At 31.4% G+C, this 24,260-nt stretch overlaps 1 protein-coding gene across 1 annotated transcript in view; it reads right to left on the minus strand.

The window, feature by feature from the left end:
- The window catches only part of LOC131850606 (glutaredoxin domain-containing cysteine-rich protein CG31559-like), a 99,549-nt gene that overhangs the window by 47,068 nt on the left and 28,221 nt on the right, over window positions 1-24,260 (minus strand). Inside the window, exon 3 of the mRNA XM_059200901.1 lies at window positions 3,534-5,139. Within this exon, the coding sequence (XP_059056884.1) occupies window positions 3,534-4,973 (1,440 nt within the window). The 5' untranslated portion in view covers window positions 4,974-5,139. The remainder of the gene's footprint in view (window positions 1-3,533; window positions 5,140-24,260) is intronic.

The following is a 24,260-nucleotide window of genomic DNA, read 5'->3' on the forward strand; positions in this document are numbered from 1 at the left end:
ATGAACTATAAAGATATAGATTACAATTATAAAAAATACTTTTCTGTTGTTTTCTGTATGGATGATGATGGCATCCTCTTTCGGTAACGGTATACTGCTAGCAAGGTATCGGAGGACGATAGGATGTCTATGAAACAGGTCATTGTGGCAAATTAGTCATTGTTACCTATGTACCATAACAATGCTGTATAGCCCTCACGGATTCTTCAATGAATTGACTGTATTATGAAATATAATTAATGTGTACATGTATTATATATATATAAACCTTCCTCTAGAATCACTCTATCTATTTAAAAAAAAACGCTTCATAATCCGTTGCGCAATTTTAAAGATTTAAGCATAAATAGGGATGGACAGATAGCTACAGCGACTTTATACTAAGTAATGATATTATATTTTTCTGATATTCTTTATTATTAATCTATCCTATTTCTATTTACAGGGTGATTATATATATGTTATATACAAAACTTTGGGTAAAGCCGGGGCAGGCTAGTCATAATTAAAATGAGTGAATGCAAACACGAGAGAAGTAAGGTGCGGGGCGGTAGTGACCAAGGTTATAAGTATGAAAGGCAAAGGGAATCGGACTGTGACTTATTGTTCTCAAATGTAAAAGACTACAAAGAAACATAATAGATTGTGTCTATTTCTATATATATTTATTTATTTAATTATTGGGAATTTAATTATTATGTTTATAGGCGGTAAGTAGAAAAAAGGTTAAATTGCGATTATCTAATAATATTATTTATAAAAAAGAATGATCAATAAAAAATAATAAAAAATTTATTTTATATAACTGGTATGGCAAACAATATGACGGCCTACCTGATGGTAAATGGTAATCGTCTCCAATATATATACATTAATAGCACTGTAGACATCACGTTATCATATCACACCTGCCATACATCTAATGTCTTGTCTTTCCTGAGGGCTAAAACGTCATGCCTCTTATCTTGTAATTTAATGATAATTTATAACGAAATAATATTTTTAATAAAGTATACTACTAGAAAATTTATACGTTTTAATAAATTTATTATTTTTAATAACCTTAATTCCAAAGCTATATTTATTTTAATTATCTTATTTAAATCTACATTCAATGATCATATAGTATAAAACATTGAATATTGATTTAAAAAATGCAAAGTAAATAAGTAGTTTCATTCGACAATAATGAAGTCAGTTATGTATTTATAATTAATTAATTATATTAGTTATGCTTTTGAAGGCTTAATCTTTCTTTTAATTGAGGCCATGTCGAAGCTTGGGACTTAATTTACATAATGAATGAAACGATAGCTGGGACCAGATATACATATATTTTATCTAATCTATTTAGTTAAGATAAATCAGATATAATATTTTATAGATTCTATCTTCCGAATGATGAATGGATAAATGGATTTAGAAAAAATATTATATTTATATATATATATAAAATATTATATATATATATATTCATTAGAGTAGCTAATGACTAGTTCTATTTTCAAATATACCTAGTTGTAATAACATTGTAACATCTATGTAATATCTATTAAAAAAAAAACGAATAATATCTTTTTCTGTAAAACCAATTAAATTTTTTTTAACAATTACATAAAAAGTATTTTATATTCCCGTGTAAATACATGAAATTACTACTGGATAAGTTTCTAAAGATGTTTAGAGATTTGGGCATTATTTATTATTATTCTTATCGTCATTTTCTTCTTTCATGTGAATGGTAAACTGAATATGTTTAAACCAGAACTTAGCAACTTTTATGGCACAGTCATTAGCTTTGTTCAGGTCTTCCTTCATGCAGGATGAGGGATAAAAAGGACTCTAATAAATTCTATAAAATAATAAATAATAAATTTAAATAAATAAGTAGTTAGATAATTTTCTGCTCGAAATGCAATCAGTTTATAGCCTAAATAGTTAAAATTGAACGCTGGACTTGATAACCATGAAAAGGTAGTCATTAATCAATATGGGGAAAAGTGTTATCATATTGATCATGAAAATTTGTTTGTTTAAGAACCTTTTATAAGTTAATTGAAATTAGGAAATATCGATAATGCAAAACAATTCCAATTATGAAAGTAAAACAATGGAATGTTTGAGATTCGTCACGGACGATCGTGTTTTCATCATAAATCTCGTTCGATTCGACAAGGAACGACATATTCTTGGCAGGTTTTTCTTAGTGCCAACATTTTTCACACATATGTGTCACACTAGTGTATAAAACACTAATTAAAATTAGTACGAGTAGGGTATATATTTTTTTAATTTTATTTTAGCCGTAACAATATAAACTGTAAAATGATTTGTTTAAATTCCAATTCATTTCCATTCCATTCAATTCCAATCAACAGTAATAAACCAATTGGTTGAGCTTGGCATACCTCAGTGATTGATTATTTGTTTTATTTGATTATATTGTTATTCCTAATTATCATTATCCTATGAATATGTTATATTCATACATGTTTGTATCAACAATATTTATTTCTCTAAACTATATATAAAAACTTACTGTAAATTCTTAAATTAATATTATAGTTTGAGAATGTTCAATATATTTATAAAAGAATCAATAATAATTATTGATTATATAAATAAGTTTTAATATGATATTAAGGAAATATCTGATGTTGTACGTAGTTGGCCTAGACAGTTAGACAAAAAAATTCAACGGTTTAAATGTTTCCGAGTTCCGACTTAAGATTCTCCACAATTTTCCTTTTAATTTTCCAACAATACCTAGTTATCGGAGGCGTTGACGACATCGCGTATTTTTTCCAAGCACTTTCTCCTTACTCGATGAGTTTCATCTTTCTTGCGTTAGAAAACTGGATGATTGTTATACTTCCGACACACTTATTGGTAAACGTGGGACTATCGTTAAAGGAAATGACAATTCTCTCATTAGAAAAGCGGAAAGCCGAGGTAGTCACTTGGCACCACATTTCTTATAAAACATGTAGTATAAAAGTATAAAAAACATATTTGATAACATGCTACTGTTTTTTGCAGTATTGTTTTTATACTTGATAATTGTTTTCGTTATTTGTATCTGTTAAAAAAGTGATAAATATTTATGTCTGTCGTTATAAATAACCTGTTCAACAATTACGTAAACAAAACGTTTTACACCAATAAACAAGGCTACAATGACTTATTAGTATGACAATTGCCATTGTCTTTGATGTCGTTAAATTTACAGAATACTAGAAGTAAACGTCCGTTCATAATTCTGAATTGTAAAACAACCTGTGTCAATTGTTCTACTTGGTACATGTTCCTTGTCATTGTTTATACGTACACGCCGTGAAGGTTCAATATCCAATAACATTCCCACCGTCACCACGGCCGTTGAAAATCAGAATTTTAATAAACGCGAGCGTACGTGTGTCGTTATACTTTCGAATGCATTTAAAGTTGACCTCTAAAATCAGTACGTGTATAACGCGCTTGTTGACATGAAAACTAGTCGCGAAATTAAAAAGTAAGACAATAACAAGATTTACCTTAGTCGTGCTCTGTATCTGCAGGAAGGTTGCTATGCCGGCTCTCACGCGGTTCTTAACGCCGCGGATCGTCCCCTTTGAACTTTTTATGGTCGATGGCGCTTCCTCGTTTTTGTAATCCTTTATACCAGCGAAGAACTCGACTTCGGTTCCATCGTCACACTCACTTTTTGCACTCACACTAACACTTTTCACTGGTTTAGATTCATCGAACTGTTTCTCGTTTAAGTGGAAATCATAAAACTTGTCCGTATCAAAGTAATGACTGCTGTAACATATTTTTTCTTGTTTCTTCTTATCCTGGTTATTCCTCTCTTCATATGTGCTCTCAGTAATTAATGGAGCCTTATACAGGTTCGTGGTTATTGACTGAATCTCGTCAATTTTTTGTACATTGCCATTAAGCTGTGAAACTAGACGGAACGAAGTAAGTGCACTTTCTTCTGGTGTATTTGCATTTACATTGTTATTCTGGCTCGTGTCCTCTTGCTCGCCCACTTCACTTTCAGTTTCAACGGTATTCAGTTTTACTGTGCGATCTCGTATATCTTGAAGCAAACCTTGCGGTAGAAAGCTATCTTTGTTATTCGATTTGGTGATAAATGACGGCATCATAGGTGCAACAGGTGGTTCTGGCGTCTGTTGTTTTTCTTTTTTACTTATGTATTCGACATGATTTTCCTCAGTATGCACGCTTCCATTTAATTCGCTACTATTGAGAGAATCGCATGATATATTCGAATCGTTATCTTCGAAGTCTACCTCACCTTGGCTGCTACCATTTTTTGAATTGATCACCGTTATGGACACGGCTTTTTTTGTAGTTTTAAGGTTCTTCTTCTTGGGCAACGGCGGTGGCGTTCCGTCCAGATCGCTGCATGTCCCTGAATCAAGTGTATCGCTCGGGGAGCACTGACCGCTCGACATTACCATATTTGTCATAGAGTTTACATACGAATTGCAGTATATGTATGGAGCTCTATCTTTGAGGTCTTCATTATCTAATAATTTCGGCCGCGACTCCTCTACATTGATTCTCACAAGACTGTTATTCTTCCTATCGTTTAATTTATTGAATGTATCGAAATCTATATCGCTTTTTAGATGCACACTTGATATTTTAGGTACTTTCGGTTTGTCTGTGTCCGTGTTGATTCTGATTGTAACGACATGTGGACCGTTGGTTGGTGCGTCCGAGCTAAGTGTATTCGCAGGTCTATCTGGTTGTGGCGCCGCTATGAATACCGTTGAAGGGGTCTTAGAATTAAGGACGAGTGAGTGCATCGAACTTAGAGAGTCTATGGACCGGCCATCTGTAGTACTGTAGCCGTTTATATTCTCATCATTTGTGATTTGTGTTAACGTGGAGCTCTTGTGCTTCATTTTGGGTGGTAGAGGCGGGATGTACTCTACGTTAGGTCGCGATGTCACTTCTTCCATCGTTGCCCTGTGCTAATAACCTGACATAATTAAATGCCCACGAGCTATGCGAGTCAGGTCCGCTTTAGATAGTAGATGTTTTATATGGCATAATGTTTCCGGTGGTCGACCGAGACTGGGTCAATAATCTGCACAGGTGGCTTCTTTGTGGCGTGTGTTTATTTACCTGCAAAGAAAATAATGAAATGTTAAAGTGTTTAATTTTGAGAGCAATGACTTTAACATTGAAAAGAAATTTAGAACATAATTAAATAGAAATTATAAAGATTATTAAATGAAATTAAGAGATTAACTAATTGTATATTTCCTGTCAATATCAATTATATCCAAAGTGAAATTACACTACCGGTTCAATTAAAATACTATTTGTATACTTGATCATACAAAATGTATTATTATTACTGATAAAAAACGACATTCTCTTTGCTCCCATATTTGTTGAATGAAGTTATAAAGACCATATATACACCGGATAACAGCATTGAAATAGTTCGAAAATAAGAGCAGATTAATATGTAAGCATCCTTTTATAAAAGCCTTATAATTAACAAAGTACACAATTAATTTATCATCGAATATGTAGTAAAATATAAAGGAGCAAATCTAAAATATAACCATGATTAGAATACATATATTGTTCACATTAATCTATGTACCTTTTAAACATGTTAAAACACATGTCAAAATATGCAATTCATCTATTAACTTTATTAAAGCCAAACCCGCAGAATACTAATAAATGACTAAAACAAATGTCTAATTATATAATATATATACATAATATGTATATAATATGTGCATTTGCAAACAATTGAACCCGTGACCATTGAAAGAAAAAACGATGTATGAAACCGCTAGGCCATCGAGGATTTAAAATGGATTTAAAATGTAAAAAAATATTCTATAGTCACGCGCCAGTAATATATCTATTTAGTTGTGTTTATGTACGTAAGTACTTATTACTACTATTAGGTAAGAAGTTGCGATACATACTTAGTTGAAATAGATGGTTTACCGTTTGCAACTTCACGATTTTGTTGTAATTGTGTAATATTTATATTTACGTGATGCTTTAAAATATCCACTTACCTACATTTTAATGTCTGCCATAGTTTATCGATTAGATCACGTATTAAATTTACTACGTAGGCTGTAAGTGCGTTTAAGTACATTAATGTGAATTTTATTAACCGATTTCAGAAACCAATATATAGGTTTGTCACTCACGTAGGCATATTAGATGGGAAAAGATAGTTTAATTTTTAAATTGATCACGCGTATGAAATCTCAGGTCAGCTACGAAATTCTTAATCCTTATTTTACCTTTATTCCTCTCAGTAATCGGGGGCAGTTTATATTTTCTCATACATACTTTCCAAGATTTTCGTAATAAAGGGATAAAGTAAACTTTTTGCTTTACCCCATTATTGTGGATTATTAACTAGAGGTCCAACTCTGCATCGCATAGGTTTACAGCGAATGTCGTGCAGATTATAAATGTCTCTTCGACTCCGCGTCGAATGTACGCGTTACTAATAAGTCATGTAGCTCACTACTCAATAAACTTACTAATATAGAATAAACAGTACAATCATTTCACCAATTATATATAACGCTACAGTGATGAGGTGATACCACCGTGCTACATATACATGCATTTACTATACCTACATATAAATATACCAGAAGTAATTCACTAAATAATAGTGAAAACCGTAATAATTTTCGATACGTGGTTTAGAAGTATCAACCTAATCGGAGAAATAGACAGACGAAAGCAGCAACTATGCTTTATGCTATTTCTATATATTTTCTTTAGCTAGATATGTTACCAGCGACTTTTTATGCCTTGTTCTTGAGATAAGATATCCGGGACATGTCACGTCCTTGGGACATAATCTATTTTCATGCCAAATTTCATTAACATATTAATTCTGCTATGAAAAGGGTAGACAGTGACATTTTCGCATTCGTAATACTACGAATATGAATATTTGGTAGTTCGAGTCATGCTAATAGCCTACCAGACGGAAAGTGAAATCCGTCGCTCATAAACCTTGGGCATAGAAAATACTCTACCATACTTGACACTCGTATGCCATTAATCGTATGCACTTAGTACTTAATTATTAAACAACTCTGACAACCATTATTTTATAGCCAATCATTAAGTATGAAATATGTTTCAGTATTTTAGAATTACGATACTTTACTACTATGTATGACAGCGTATAAGACGAATATATGTATAGAGTAATTACATTTATTTAAATTGGCTTTGCCTACTCATGTACAGCTTTGCATTTGCTCTATTAGTTTCGAAGTCTGTATCCTTATTATAAATAAGGTATCGTATTGTACTGCAATTATGTTATATTTTTTACATAACATTTACTGTCTGTTTGTCAGTGAGTTGGTGGGCGTTAATCTTCTTAACTAATTTTCTCAGAGGTATTGTACAAAACTTCCCGTAACGTCTTTCAAACTCAAATTCGAAATCATTTTGTCAACAGGCGAGATATTGATGGAACATTTATTCTTGTTTGTCCAGCTCTACATTAATATAATAAGTATAGTACAAAACTTATATAATTTCAAATGACTTTATAATCCGTAAATAACATTTGTGGCGGTAAACTTAAAGTCCTACCACATGGTGTTTCACGATTGGGTAATGTCATGTAATTTACTACAGTTTTCACGGATAAAATGGCTAGTGGAGTGATTTATGCAATAAATATCGCTTGATTGCGTTATGGTTTTTGACCTATGGTGTTTATCGTTGTGGCGTGAAGATTATATAACATCGGACGTCGAGAACTTTCCATAACTTGAATGTTTTTGAATGGAAATAGACGGACTATTGTCTGTCAAGTGACAAACCTAAATTGTTCGATTATACAATACTTTTTGAGTACTATTCAAAAAGTATAATTAGAATGTAACAGAACACGAAACTGTGTTACGGGTACATAATTTATTATCCTGAAAAATGTAACGAACTTTACTCTGGATAAATTAATTTCAGTCAAGATTTGTAAAATCTAAAACAAGGTTAACTTAAGAGCGTTCGCAATATCACCAGAAGTTGTTAGTCTCACATATTACAGCCGCCAAGCAGCTTGCTTTGTAAGGTGTGTTTCATATCTGACTTTCCGGCGATGGAAATACTGATAACAAAACAAATAAATTCGAAAGAGGGTGGCAAGGGTGTGCTCCGTTGGAATCAAATATTGCAGTCATCACAGTTACAGTCATTACAAATTTTAATACAAATGCAAAACTCAATTTTCACAGTAAATTATTACGGTTATAAATGGCATAACAACGACCGATCTGTTACGCCCGTTCAATTATTAAGAATTCAGTCAACACCATCATTCGACCAATACTGACGCGAAAGCAAGTAAAACACTTTCCCTATTAAAGTGTCGAGACGAATTGAATTTTCTTGTAAATTGTCTGCTCTACATTCGTTGATCTTTTTATAGATTCTTTCTGATTTTGATTGGGTGTGTCTATAATGTGACGATTTGTTTTCTCGTCTCTCAGTCAATATATATTACAGTATAATTCCAAAAAAATGAGATAATCTCGATAAAATTACTATGACACCAATCCTAGAGTCGACTTTTTCTTATAAAAACAATAATTTAAAAGTATTTCATTAATAAAGATTCTAAAACACAGATAAACCATAATATATCGGAGAATATAAGCAACGCCTTTGAATTTGATGGTTAATCTATATATATCTATGAAGTCATATCCTTCATAATCTTAAAGATAGGATTAAGCCCAAAATATCTACATTTATCTTCTACATTTTACACAGAAAGGAAAGAATTATTTTGCATTTAGTTATTCTGGGCTCGAAATATACCTCAAACTGGCGAAAAATTTTACTATATAGAAGTGACTGGAATGTGTTTGGACACGCCAAAAAAAATTATCATATTCAAGGGAAAATTACATTTCAAACCGATTTTAATATTCCAAAAAGTCGATTAATAATAATCGATTTTTATCAACTTGGCCCCAAGCATAATGTTTGTGGAAATTGATTATAGCATATTTTATAAATATATTATTATATTAAAGTGTATATAAATTCGATTTTTATTGTGCAAATTATTGCAATAGCAAACAAAAATAATCATTTTTTTGTACAGAACGTCACAACATCAACATGCAACATTATACAAAGATAAGAACTACATTGGATTATATATACATCATAGTCACTAGCACTAATAAACTGACTTCGATGAGGATGATTTCATTTGTTAATCGGTTGTTGGTTAAATGATTAATATAGTTAATCGGGTGTTAACACGAATAATTATTGTTTATTAATTATGGTAAATAAGTTATTTACCTCTTACGACGTTTCTACTAAATTACACTCGCCGTGGTCACGAGCTGACTCGAGTACAGCGATGTCAATGACGAGAGGTGACAGCAGTTTGCTCAGCTACCGTCACTAAAGAGTGACTGACTTTAAGTTACTAAATTTCAATCTGAGATTAATCAATCAATTCGCTAATTTTTATAACATTTTACGTGTGTTTCTAACAATTAGAGTAATCAATTCTGCAGTGTCGTGATAACAGATCGTAATGACCGGCACACATCTTGATATATGTCGCCTAGTTAATATGGTAATAGATATATCCCGGAGTATTGCGTGCCCACTCCCTTGAGACATAACGAGCATATGTAGCAATAAATCAAAATTTCTCTACAAGTTTCACTTTACTAACATAAATGTACGATGTACATCGTGGGAAACTGTGTCATAAGATAGGAATATTAAGATTTTTTATACCGCAACAACTTTTACAGGTTATACCAGTACAGTGTCTTTTTTTAATGGATGATAATGGAATGCAGTGGAACCTACGCTAAAGGTTTACACTTACGAGGTACCAGTGGAGAATGATGAGATGAGCCTGATATCTCGTCAATAAGCTCATCATGACATTTTCACTAGAAATAGAGCATTAGTATCGAGATTTCCAAGGAAAACTCCGGGAAGATGACTCCCTATAATTTTACTGAGATAGGGATCTCACCCATCTGCAGAAACACCTTATAAAGCAAATTGCTAGGTAGTAGAATTAGCTGAGGTTTCTAAAAATAGGCCTAGTTCTACTACAACTAATAAGGTAATTTTCATGTGAACTTATACAATAAAAAATATCCTTCAGAACTCTTAATCATAATAATAATTTGATCTCTCATTTGATACCTTTAGTTTTACAATTTCTGCGTGATAGAAAGAAAGAAAATTGTGTTTGTTTGATACATAAAATATACAAAAAAAAAGAAAAATTAATATAATTATTATATACTGGCTCAGCACATGCCGTGACAAGTTACCACTACGTCGGATTCTGCGGATACCTGATAGAATTCTTTCTTCTATTACGAGTCCAATACACAAGCATGTATCATACTGCTGGTATCGTAATAGTATTAAGTATTTTGTACGATTATTCAATAAAGTATAAATAAATAAACAAGCATATAATAGCGCAACGCTACACCTGGCACATAGTGAAAGTGCCACACAATTGTCATCAAACTCAGCAATTTGGTTATATAAACTCGAAACACTGATTGATGGTAATTTCGTATTATTAGTTAAGTCCTATAGAGTATAGAGTTCTTAGAAAAGTCTTTAGATACAGGACACTACATTCTGAATTTTGTGTATGATTTTCGTGTTTGCGATAAATTAATAACATAAATTATAATATATTATTGTAGATATATATATATATATATATATATATATATATATATATATATATATATATATATATATATATATATATATATATATATATATATTGTATATATTATTATAAGAGTATATTATAAAGAAACACTACTAACTAGGGCCAGGAAGGGAAACCGAAAAGAACAATAGATAGCAGTGACAATTTAGAATAGAATTTTGTTTTTTTTTATATATAACACAGGGGACAAACGAGCATGCGGCGCACCTGATGGTAAGTAATTACCGCCGCCCATGAGCACTCGCAACACCAGGGGAATTGCAGGTACGTTGTCGGCCTTTTAAAAAGGAATAAGCTCTTTTCTTGAAGGTTTCATTATCGTATCGGTTCGGAAATACCATTGCTGGAAGGTGATTCCACAATGTGGTTGTGCGAGGCAAAAAGTTTCTAGAAAACCGTACTGTGGAAGACCGCCATTCATCCAGATTATTTCAGTTCCAGAGTATTCGAAATATAAAGCATATAAAATAGTTATAGACAAATAAGTGGCCTGTATACCACATTTAGAGACTGTAACACACTGTCCCACAGCTAAATATATTGAGATAACCGTATAAGTTAAATATTTAGATAAATATCAGAATTATGCACGTAATTTTATGCATACGTATACAGCTAAAGTTTTAATTATGTAAGCTGTCATTAAGAAAATGGTGATCAGTTACAGACAAGAAAATGTGGTAATTTTATAGAGATGATATAATGGCTAGGCATTAATTTATACAATTACGAATAATCTCATGGTATACATATTCATTATTAATTCATTTAAATAAGAGCTTCTAATGTGTTTGTCCGTGATTAGTTTAACCTCGTCCGAAGGAAAATTGCAACATATTTGTAACCATTTATGAGGACTTTCTCTAGTTCAATTTACTTGTATAAAGTCGATTTGATAATAATTTCTAATTAGATATGAACAGATTTTGATAATACATTTTTTTAAGCGAATCTCGAAACTGCTTTAAGTCACTTTTGTGGAACGAAATCTTTAATTGGTACTACGGTACTAAATATTCCAGGTGACATCTAATGCCAAACATTATATTGCTTAATTAATCTATCTTAATAATATTCGCATTAAATAAAGTATTTTATTTTATTTTTCGAAATTTTTACAATCGAGTTTGTTGCGAGTATGTTCTGTAGATCGTGGTAATGGTAGCCCGGGGGCTTTCTGCGTAATACTGTATTGTGTTGTCAATTCTAATGATAATAATGCCATTTGTTTTATGTGTATGGCGAATGATTGGATAATGATTCTGTTGATTGTTTTTGAATTTACACAATAGTAATATGTTTAATAATACGCCTATAAGGGTTATAAATACATCATTCACGTTAGTATAAATGTACTTGTTGAGTGAAATTTAATAATTTCTTTATTAGATCATATAATAGTAATATCTATGATATAGACTCCCAATATTGCATTACGTCATTTAATCTCCAACTAAACTCAACTTGTACTATAAGTACTAAACAAGTGATAAAAAATATTTTTACACTTTATTTATTACATACATATTATATATCTGGGTATTTCATATACACATGAAACATACAGATCAATATAAACAGTCATAAATTTATAAATGAGTCTTTTCTGCGTGAATAGAATTTGCGATTATTGGAAAGCAAAGTGTGTTGAACTGATAGACTAATAATAATAATCTCAAGACAATTCACACAGCGCCATCTAGACCCAAGTTAAGCTAGCTAAAGCTTGTGTTATGGGTACTAGACAACTGATACAAATACATGGATATTTTTTTTTCGTAAAGACATACATATTATACATAGAAACACCCAGACCGACACAAACAATCATACTCATGAATACAAATGTTTGTGCCGTGCAAGGAATCGAACCCGCGACCATCGGTAACGTAAAGCGGTGTGCTAAACCACTAGACCACCGAGGTCGTCAAACTCGAGACTATAGGGATATTATTTATTTTGGTTATAATTAATATCTTTGTGGAATACATTACAATTCAAATTCAATAATATCAAAGTTATTATTGAAAAAAATAACAAGAAATACTTCTATTCGCTTCTTAATAAGAGGAGTAGGCGAAATAAAAAAATATAAAGGCGAGTGAAGACATAAAAAGCTAGTCAAGTGAAGCTTGACCATCTGCTATGGTCCATTTGACATAGAAACACATGTAGAAATAGAATAACACGATTAAGTATATACATTAATGACTCGGGTAAGTTGCAAATAATTAACTAGTAAATAGTATATCTGACCAATAATATTTGTATATTATTTTCTATCATTATCATTTTACAGATCACTTTGTCAAACTTTATAACAATCTATGGTAGATGATTATTGTTCACATATGATAGAATCTCAATAGACTATAGAGGTTAAATCCGCAGTCTAAATATAACTCAAAGGTGACTGACGTAGTGATCTATCAACGCACAACCCAAACCACTGGACGGATCGAGATGAAATTTGGCATGCAGGTAGATGTTATGACGTAGGCATCCGCTAAGAAAGGATTTTGATGAATTCTACCCCCAAGGATATAAAATAGGGGATGAAAGTTAGTATGAAATTTTGTCAATTTTAAACCGATCGGGCTGAGACTTTGCATATAGAGGAGGATTTTGATAAATTCCAGCCATTCCAAGGGTAAAAATACAATATATATCTAAGTATTTATACCAGCTGTAGTATATCTGTTGTTGTACCCATGACAGACGTTTTGCTTAACTTAGGTTGGGACTAGAAGGCGCTGTGTAAATTCTCCATTGATATTATTATTGTTATTAACTGTGATGTGAAGTTTGTTACGAATTTGAACTTATTAATAGACGTAACCGCATTCAACGAACGTTATCTCATTGCCAGCAATATAGTTACAAGTCCTATCGGTTTACATCCACGCAATTGCCTGGAAACCATCGCGGTTAATTCTTGTTAAATTTGTTATAATGGGCTGATTGACCTGACTTAATCTTCTACTTTTATCTATTATAGTGTGTATATCCGTCAGGCGGGAGTTGGCATTTAGCCGCTCCATAAGTCCTTCCACGGGTTTGGAGTGCTATGTGCACTCACCTCCTATCGTCCGGTGAAGTTGTAAAGGCCGGCTGCGGCCAACAGCATTAGAGTAGTCCGAAAAAAATCAATTATCGTATAAACTCTGAACAGCATCTTCCTCTGCACGGTCACCATTTGATATAACACTTATGTTTCTTCCGTATTTAAAAATCTTAATTATTTCTCCTCGTCAGTATTAAAGATCAATATATCATATTTCTAATTCCAACAGCATTTTAATAACTCTGCTATCCCTTCGGGGTATCTGTCCAAAGTCGTAGTGTTACAATTTGTTTAATGTGTCATTAATTCTGACCTCAATTTGAACTACGCAATCACCGATTACTCAAGTACTTTTGATGATAGTAATTAAGAATTTTCTTTAAATATTTCTTTTTTATAGCTTTTGGAGTTGCAAGTTGTCTAATTTATGTAGTTAATTTGTTACTAATAATGCAATTTGATTAGTTCTAGTTGATAGGATTAATTATAACAACATGCAATCATGCAGTGGAATAGAAATATACTGTATTGCTTTTTGGTATTACCACGTTTGGTAATTAAGCAAGTATTATAATCAAATAAAATAAACAAATAAATATACTTGGTCAATTAACACAGCGCCATGTAGTCCTGTCGTAAGCAGAGCTTGTGTTATGGGTACTAGAGAACTGATATAAATACTTAGATATTTTTTTGTACATACATACATAATGTACATAGGAAACATCCAGACAGATACAAATAATCATACTCAATACAGATGTTTACACCTTGCGAGGAATCGAACCCGCTATTTTTAATTAATTAGACATTCTACTTAAGGGGATGTCGAAATCCTGTACAGATTAATAATGTAATATTTCACGTACAATCTGTATATTTTTTAAAATTGGTAATATAATGATATATACGATTGTAGCCGTTTCGTTGTTGGAATGGAAAAACTTTATAAATAAAATGAATGGTAAAATTAACGAAAATTGCTATATTTGACATACTAAAAGTTCTATAAACTAAATTTAAAAAAGACATAGTAATGTCATTTTACTATGTCTTTTTAAAATTTAGTAATACCTCAAGAATAATTATTGTAACTATTTTTTAAGGATCGTTACAATTGTAAATAATCCTGAAAAAGTTTAGTTAATAATGGTAAAATGTTTAATGCTGACAATGTTTTGCAGGGTTAGTAAAAATATATTGCAGTATTTAAGTGCAGAAGGGAGTTTGATATCAATAAATAGCTTCTATAACAATCATAGAAAATTATATACAGTATTGGAACGTGTTATTTTCATTTAAAATAAGGTACTTGCGTTTGTCTCTATCTACGTCTATGATTAACACACTGTTCTAATTAATGTAATATAACCGTGTAATAACTTTCGTTTCATTAGAATTGAATAATTTATTTGCAACATTATGATCGACAAGACCATTCCGTTGATCACGCAATTTTATACTTTGTTACACGGTTTTACAATCTAATATTATATTGTCAAGGTAATTAATAGACTTTGCGTTGAGACGTTATTGCATTGTACAGATAAAAATAATATGAAATGAATTAGTTATTGCGTGGTGATGAATGAGGAAGAGTGATTTATTAACTTACAGAGGAGGAGTTTAATCCCCGTTGTCCGTCAAAGACACAACCTCATTGCTACCCGCGTACTAGTATCCTTTCCCCTCCGATCGATCCCCCGTCCAATTCAAACGGGGATCGAAATTACGACGGCCTGAGCCGAGGTTCGAACCCCTAGTGGTGCCCTCCGACTAAAGTCGTATCCCTCAGGCTGGAGTTGGCCTTCAGCCGCTCCATAAGTCCTTTCGCGGTTTTTGAGTGCCATCTGCACTCGCCACCTAACGTCCGGTGAAGCTGTAAAGGCCAGCTACGGCCAACAGCATTAGAGTAGTCCGAAAAAAAACTAGTATCCTTTGTAATAATACTAAAATTAAATGTTCATTTATTAATAGTTAATACAGTAATATGAAATAATAACTGTGTATCGAGTTCAGACGATTCTTCTTTTCGAGTTCGGTTAGAAATAGTATCGCATTTTAATCTTTTACCCTTTTTTGTCTAGAGCTATGATTAAATAGATCGCAATAATATTGGTTCCCGAAAATATGAAGCATTGGCATTTATTATTTTGATTTATATATTGTTTTTGTTTTATTCTAGTCTAATGTATGTGACATTAGAATAAAACAAAAACAATATATATTGATAGTTAGACAGAATAAAAAAATTAATTTAAAACATTGAAATCACATAATAAGGAAACCAAAACTGAGATAGTAGACTTGTTAACAGTAGTCGTTAATATTTATTAATGAGACTTGTGAGTCTTTATAGAAAACTGTTGGAATGGTAAACAGCTGACGGCAACACCTGTTGGCAAGTGGTAACCATCGCATATACGAACGGTATTACGGACACTACGTTATCATTCTAGAAGACTAAGAGCCTCTTATGCTGTAATTTCAGCCCAAGTTTATTATGTTTTTGATGGTTGTATATCTACACGTTAACCAATGATTTTTTCTTTAGAACTTTTATAATGTTGGTCGCAGTAGACCTTTATAGTTTCACAGAACGATAGAGGAAGACTGCAGATGGCACTCCAAATCTGCGGAAGGACTAATATACACAAAATTTTGACATATATGTAGCGTTTGGAATGGAGAAAGAGACTATGGTAATCATTTATATTCACGCGAAGTCGCGGCCAGAAACTAATATAGATATAAATATGGTTTGTAATAATGATTGCATCACATCAATCAAATTTAAAAAATTGTGTCGAGTGATGAATAATTGCGATGATTACTTTTATATTCAATTAAGCAAATATTTTTCGCATACAATGTACTCGTAGCTATTGTCCTTGACATAACCGTATGATTACAACGTACGGACAGACATGTTGATTTGCCAATGATTCGGTTAGGAATTTTAAATATAGCCTAGCATTTAATATGTCATTGGATAGTTACATAATTGTCAACTTTTGAGTTTATAAATATAGCTCAGTTCGAAAGTAAAAATAATATAATTATTTATAGTAACATATTATACATAATAATAATAGTATATCAGAACAATTAACACAAGCCAAGAAAACTTTGTATTATGGGTACAACAATCCACAACAATACAAGAACTGATATAAAAAAAATAAAAGATACATAATTTTGTACAATCATTACAAATATTTTTTATATTAATACTAGCTGACCCCGCAAACGTTGTTTTGCTATATAAATTAAAATCGCTTTTAAAAAATAGAGGTTGATGCTAGAAGGGTGAAAATTTAGGTTGAATAAAATGAAAATAAAATATTATGTCGAAAAAATAAAAAAAATATATTTAGGGATATCCTTTACCACTTAGGGGTATGTAAAATAGTTAGTAGCCGATTCTTAGACCTACTGAATATGCATATAAAATTTCATAAAAATCGATCAACCCATTTGGGAGGAGTAAGGTAACTAACATAAACCTTGTACAACATCATCCGCGTGGAGTGCGTCTATTTCAACCGCGAAGCAGCTTGCTTTGTAAGATATATTTTTGTTACAGGGCAGTGAAATTACATAATAAAAGACATAACATCATAGTCCTCTACAATGGCAACTTATGAGTGGTACCACGGTCGTCAAATGACGTGATACTGTTCATGTATATAGGCGACGGTGACGACTTACCATCTGACCTGTAAGATTGTTTGCCACTTCAATTACATTTACAATAAAAATGGCAAATGTTGCATTCACTACAGCGACTGTAGACAATGTTTCTGATTACCTTATCTGGGATTATAGTCGAGAAAATATATTATACCAACTCAATAATAGCGTATTAAAATTGTCAAATGTGAGTCCATAAATTATAGTGTATTTTAGTCCACATTCCATTACAATCGTGTCCTTCTTGATTAGGCAGTAGGTGCATATTATTATGTTACTGAGAAGGTGTGTGATTACTATTATGAGATTCTAATAGCTTTGGCCTTTAAATTTATACCCGATACCGACATTTAAGTAACAAAAGTCACGCTGTCAAGGCCGCACGCAAAGGATGCGCCCGCGCCGGTCGATACGACGACAAAAATATTATTTAGTATGACTTTTTGTTAAACTTAATATAACGTTGTGTATGATTCATACTAATATTACAAATAGGTAGAATTTTTATATGTTCTATTTAATTTCATAAAAGAATGTTTCTTTTTTGCCATTAAACTGTTTGCAACAAAACATACATTATAAATGAAGCTTACAATAGATTAGTGAAAACTGAAACTAAATCGGTTACGTCGTTTCTGAGATTAGCGCGCACAGCCACAGGCTGAACTACTATTATTATCCTTACTTTCAATGATCGCGACTTCGTTTCCGTACACTATTCAAACGTTTGTATTCATGAGTATGATTATTTGTATCGTATAGTAGTTTTCTATATATATTATGTGTATATGAACAAATAAATGTATTTAAATATTTCTATCAGTTAGTTTTATCACCTATATATAACTTTAAAGTACGATATATAAATATTAAATGAATTACATAAAATATCGCACCTACATTTATCGCACTGAGAATAAACAACAGTAGTCCATCTCTTTCACACAATTGTTACCTGTTTCCACTTCTGTCTGCAGATGCGACTGGGGATCATGTTTCTGAACAAAATGCATTAGTTATCAAACATGTCTTTTTGTTTTGTTTAGCTAAGATAATGAAAGCGGGTTAAAAGCTTAGCATTATTGTTTGTGTGCTAATGGGAGTTTTAGTGCCTTAGTAACTTATCCTATAGCGATAAGTACCAACTTATACGTATGTTTCTTCTCTTGAAATAGTTGCTATAAACATTTGGTAGTTTATAACGGACTTAAAAAAAACAGGATTTTCATTTCTACACATTATCCAAATAAGCGCAATTCAGTTCTGATTGTGGGAATATCAATATAATAACAAATGACCAAATCAAGAAACGTTTTTAAATTGGCCTTACAGAAAATCGAATTCAAATACTATTTATTTATTATATCGAATTCGATTTACGCTATCATATTTACTAAATAAATATCTTTGCTTTATTTATATCATTATTGAACGTTTAATTCCATGTTTTTTTATATAACCCTGAATTTAGTGAATCTCAAATAAATAAGTAGTTAAAAGAATGTAAGCTATCAGAAGATTAAATGTTTGCACCTAATATAATATATGTATGTATGAGTATCTAGTATATATCATTTAAGAGTTTCAATCCATGTTAATTAAAAATGCCATTGCTACATTTTTGTATAGCTGTAAGTGTGTAATTTATTCTTACAGAAGTAATTATCCGTTATATATATATATTTAAATTCTTTCTCTGTAATTTGTTAAAAAAATATCGACAATCAACTAATCTCAATACTTTGAAGATAAAATCCAAACGCTTATATTTTATCTGTACTTTTTACGTCAATGGAACTGTATACCATATCATCAAATCTTATAAATTATTTAAAAAGCATAGAAACTTGTTTTTAATACAACCAATATAATACATATTTATAAAATCGTGTTTTTCCAAAGACCTTTCAAGATTTTATGAACCAGTGTAGCCGTTAGATACAAATTTATTTATATCATTAAATATTCTACATATACTTATGTAATTTATATGAAAGTTAGGTAATAGCCCGAGGAGAAATTTGTTTCATCTTGTTTTATGTGTGTTTAAATGCATTTGTGGAATGTATACATTATAATTTATTGTAATGAAGACTTAATTTTGTGCCGTAAGTATACGTAAGTACATTTTATACTTATTGGATTGGCAGTAAAAAGATCTATATGATTGTGTTGATCAGATCAATCCATTAACTTTTATTGACAATAAAATAAAATGGATACAAAAAAGCAATACTCGTCCGTCATACGACAGAAAAGTAAAAAAAAAAAACAATACATAAGTAACCCATGAATAAGAAAAATTTATGAGAGTGTTATATTTATTAAACCACTTAATTTTGAGACCTTTTCATTAGAAAACTATTTCTGTAAGATAAGACTTTGATGTCTCAACTTACTTTTTATAACCAACGATTTTAATCTAATTGAAGTTTGAAGGATTATTATGTCATGCCTCCCATCCTAATATATTCGGCAACGTGCACATTACACCCCTGGTGTCTCAGGCGTCCATAGGCTACGGTCACCATTTACCATCAGATAGGCCGTATACTTGTCACCATTGTGCAACCATCGTAGTATAAAAAAAACATTGTTATATCTCACCTTAAACCGAAACACTGCTAACAAATAAGTCAAGCTGAAATAGTGGTTGAATATAAACTCACTCAGAGTTTTCGTTAATTCCTTTATAATATTTATTTGTTTTTATTACATAGTCTTTAAGTATATTTGTTTTCCATAGTTCAGTGAGCTATATATATATATGGCGTTGGTAGTCTAGCGGTTCAACATAACGCTTTACTTCCGAGGGTCGCGAATGTGTTTCCTCAGACGGTGCAAACATTTAATTCATAAGTATGATTGTTTGTATCGGTATGTAAAAACACTCATAACACAAGCTCTGCTTACCGTGGGACTAAATGGCGCTGTGTGAATTGTCCAGAGTTATTTATTTATACCTGGAGCAAAGCTAGTTAAAAAAGCCAGTAGAAATAGTAGAACGAACATACACAAAGACGGCAATAAACTTAATTTGCAAAACTATTAAAAAACGTATAAATAAATTCAGCTATTATTTTGATATTCTCAGAATTATATGTTGTCGCGCATAACATTTCATGGAAAGCAACACAGCATTCGGTTGATTGCGAAGCAATTGTAGCGTAATATGAAACCTGTTTTTTAATAAAACAGCGAGACTTGTCATCGAGTAGATATCTAATTCTCTTTTACGTTTGGTTTTATTATAATTACTGCAATGAAAAATGAGATTTATATCCATGTCATTATATTTTAGAATTAAAAATGGGACTTTATTGTAAATATGATTCGTAGATAATACAGGCCCTACATGACTAGGAACGTGGATGACATAGCCTACACGTTCATTAATTGTGTACAATGGAGCCTATATACATTTATATACAATATGACATAACCTTGACTCTATAGCGGGTTAACATATTGTCTTTCCACCCGATGGACGCAGGTTCATATCGAACCTGCATGTCTAAATGATAAAATATATATTTTAGTATTTACATATAATTAGCACTGTATAGTATGTTATTCATATATTGAAGTAAGAAGTACCCCTATATAAATCAGTAGTAGTAATAATTTAATAAGCCCATATGTTAGAAAAATTGAAAAGGCGAAAAAATAACGATAACAATACTCAGTATAATAAAATTAATTTAATAAAGTCATCTACTATACTTTAGTATACTGTGAAATTAAATGTGATACAATTAGTAAAAACATATAATAGACTATTTCCTTTTTTAGATGGGCCATAATATATAGTACTGAAATTTATCTAAGCAATTAAGAAACAAAATATTGACCATTATAAAACTGTACGTCACATATCATAGGACTTTATATATCATTAAATCCGGCAATAAAACACTTTCTCTAACTATATTTGGTATTTCTATTGCAAGGGAAAAGCGTTAATATATTTTTTAGTAATGTTTACCACGTTACGGCATTAGGTAATAAAATATACAGCCCGTAATAAATTTACAATCTTTTAAAATTCAAATATTATGTACAATTTAATAAAATAAAATAAATCTTTACACACTTAAAATTTATGTATTTAAAAAGTGTATGTAACTTATGACGTATCCATTTACCGTTAACTTGTAAACCGTGATTTTCAACTGACATCAAAAAAGTAGGAAATTCTCAATTCAATTGATTTATGTTTTAAGAATCACATAAATCCTTAATAAGGCCTGGCTTTATTGGCCTGAACGTTTGTTCATTTCTTTGTGATGGATTAAATTAAAAAATACTTAACCAACGTTAAAGTATTATTCATCTATAGAAAGCTACATAGCTACATTATAAGCGAATAAATTAGGATGTACATACATAATAAAAATTTAGATTCCTACAATAAATGAATATGCGAAGCTGGTATAAGGATCGATGGTTATTTATAAATTATTACGCACTTATAAAATATGCGTATATTGTTTTTGTGATATATTTCCATAGTACAGTTTTTTTTTATCACAACAGTTTTATTACAGTAATAGATAATAATCTAAAAAAGTTAACAAGTTGTCTATTACACAAGTTCTGAGCAAGGTTTAATGATGCTATTTATGACTATTAAAAAACTCTTCATTAGTAACTATTCAAATTACTGCACTTGTCTGATCCAGAGATACCAACTGTACTAGGAAACCTTGTAGAAATATGTTTATTTCTCGTGTTTTCAGGTTGGCAACTCTGGTCTAATCACTACCTAGCGATTTAGGATCTAAAGCTTTGCCTCCGGTGGTTGTGGGTTCGATTCGTCGCATGGTACAAACATTTATATATTTTATTATTATTATATTTATATTTATGGATATAATTGTTTGTATAGATGGTTGTTTTATGTATGTGTCTTCCTTAGATATTATATTATTATTATACGAACTATTATATATAGTCGCTAGAAAATTATAAACGCCAAAGTTTGCGATTATTTATTTTATTTTTTATATATATGTATGAATGTATGTTTATTACTCTCGCATGCAAAAACTATTGAACGGATTCGATTTCATTTGTGTATACATATTCCATCATATACATACAGGATACTAATTACTCCAATTTACTCTACATCGCAGCTACATTGCAGCCAGCTCTATACCGCAACACGTATAGAACTAGTATAGAGAATACAGCTAGAATAGAAGTGGGATAGAGCAGCACTTTAATTCAAATAAAGGTGATGCTACATTTGCCATTACAAAATAAACTCGTGCTATTGCAGTATACATGTATTTTTTTTAATAAATCAACAAACGTTTTCCAGTTATAGTTTAACTGAGTACTATAGAACTTGAAAGTAAGTCCATTGAGAAGTCAGTCATTAACAGGCGACTCACGCGCCGGCTTTCATCAACACTGACCGACTTGCATGTTGTTTGACGCAAGTGGCTAAATACTAGCGGCGATCGACCGATTATTATGAGTACGAATTGAAAAGCCCGTTAATTATTATAATAATGACCCAGCATTTGGAATGAGTATTTGGCTTATTAGGTGCTAGTCGTTTAACCCGACTTCGTCTACACACTTTTATACTATTCTAGATTTTTTTAGATCTTACTATTATAAAAAAATTCAGTCATATTTTTATATTCTAATTCACTCATCTGTAATGGTTAATATCAACTGGCATTTGTTTTGCGGTCTCCCGCGTTACTAGGTTCGCCTAGTGCAGGGTCTAATTTTGTATCAGTAATTTTCGAAATATATAAAAATTATAACACTATTTCATTAAGATTCATTCAACTGTTTAGTCATGAAGAGGTAACAGACAGATAGGTGGTCGCATTTATGATAGTAGTATAAAAGTATAAATATTGGAATATAATGTCAGTATGACTGCAACGTCATTGTTATTGTATCAATTTTATTATATGTAGTTTTCTTCTTTCGTTTCAACGGGAGCTAAATACATATATTTAAATATATTTTCCTCAGAACGCCGCAACGACCCTTGCAGATTTCGTCGCATTTTTTAGGTCTTCCTTTGTGCATATGTAGTTGCTCTAGTATTTACATTTCTTCGGGACTATAATTACAGATATAATAATCAGATGGACTGTCTGTTATATTTGTACTCTTATGTTTTTAGAACTAAATAATTATTAGTCTTTTTGAATGTTTAATATTATTATAGACATAATATTCTGCTTTTGAAAATTATTTCGTTGATTATTCGCAAAAGTCTTTATTTTGTTCCAAACTTAACACTGAAGACGAAGTCAGGTGGGCACGCCCTTATGCAAGAGATAAGGTGCGTTTAAGTGTTTGTACACACAGCACTACTTTCGATCAGGTTTCGTTTAAACTTGAAGCTTGCTGGTGTATGGAAATAACATAGTTTCAAACCATTGTTTGAATTGCCCATACAATTCTTCTTTTTGGGAAAAATTAAGGTACGTTGCTGACTAATTCTCTGGTTATAGAGAGCACCGATAACAACGTGAATTAATCTGAAAGATGATGGTGGATTTGTTCTCGCCCGGTTGGTAGTTTGTATTCACACATTACAACTTAAAAAGGTAAAGTTACAACCACATCATTTAAAAGATCAACACGTAAAGTTTCTCGTTCTTCTTGTGATGAAACAGATTTCCGAATGAGCGGTACATTAAAAAAATAAGTGATGACTATTCAAAAGTGCTGAAATGTAAGTTTATTTAA

The sequence above is a fragment of the Achroia grisella genome, unplaced genomic scaffold (assembly GCF_030625045.1).
Source record: "Achroia grisella isolate CSIRO2021 unplaced genomic scaffold, CSIRO_AGI_Agris_v1 utg777, whole genome shotgun sequence".
NCBI lineage: Eukaryota > Metazoa > Arthropoda > Insecta > Lepidoptera > Pyralidae > Achroia > Achroia grisella.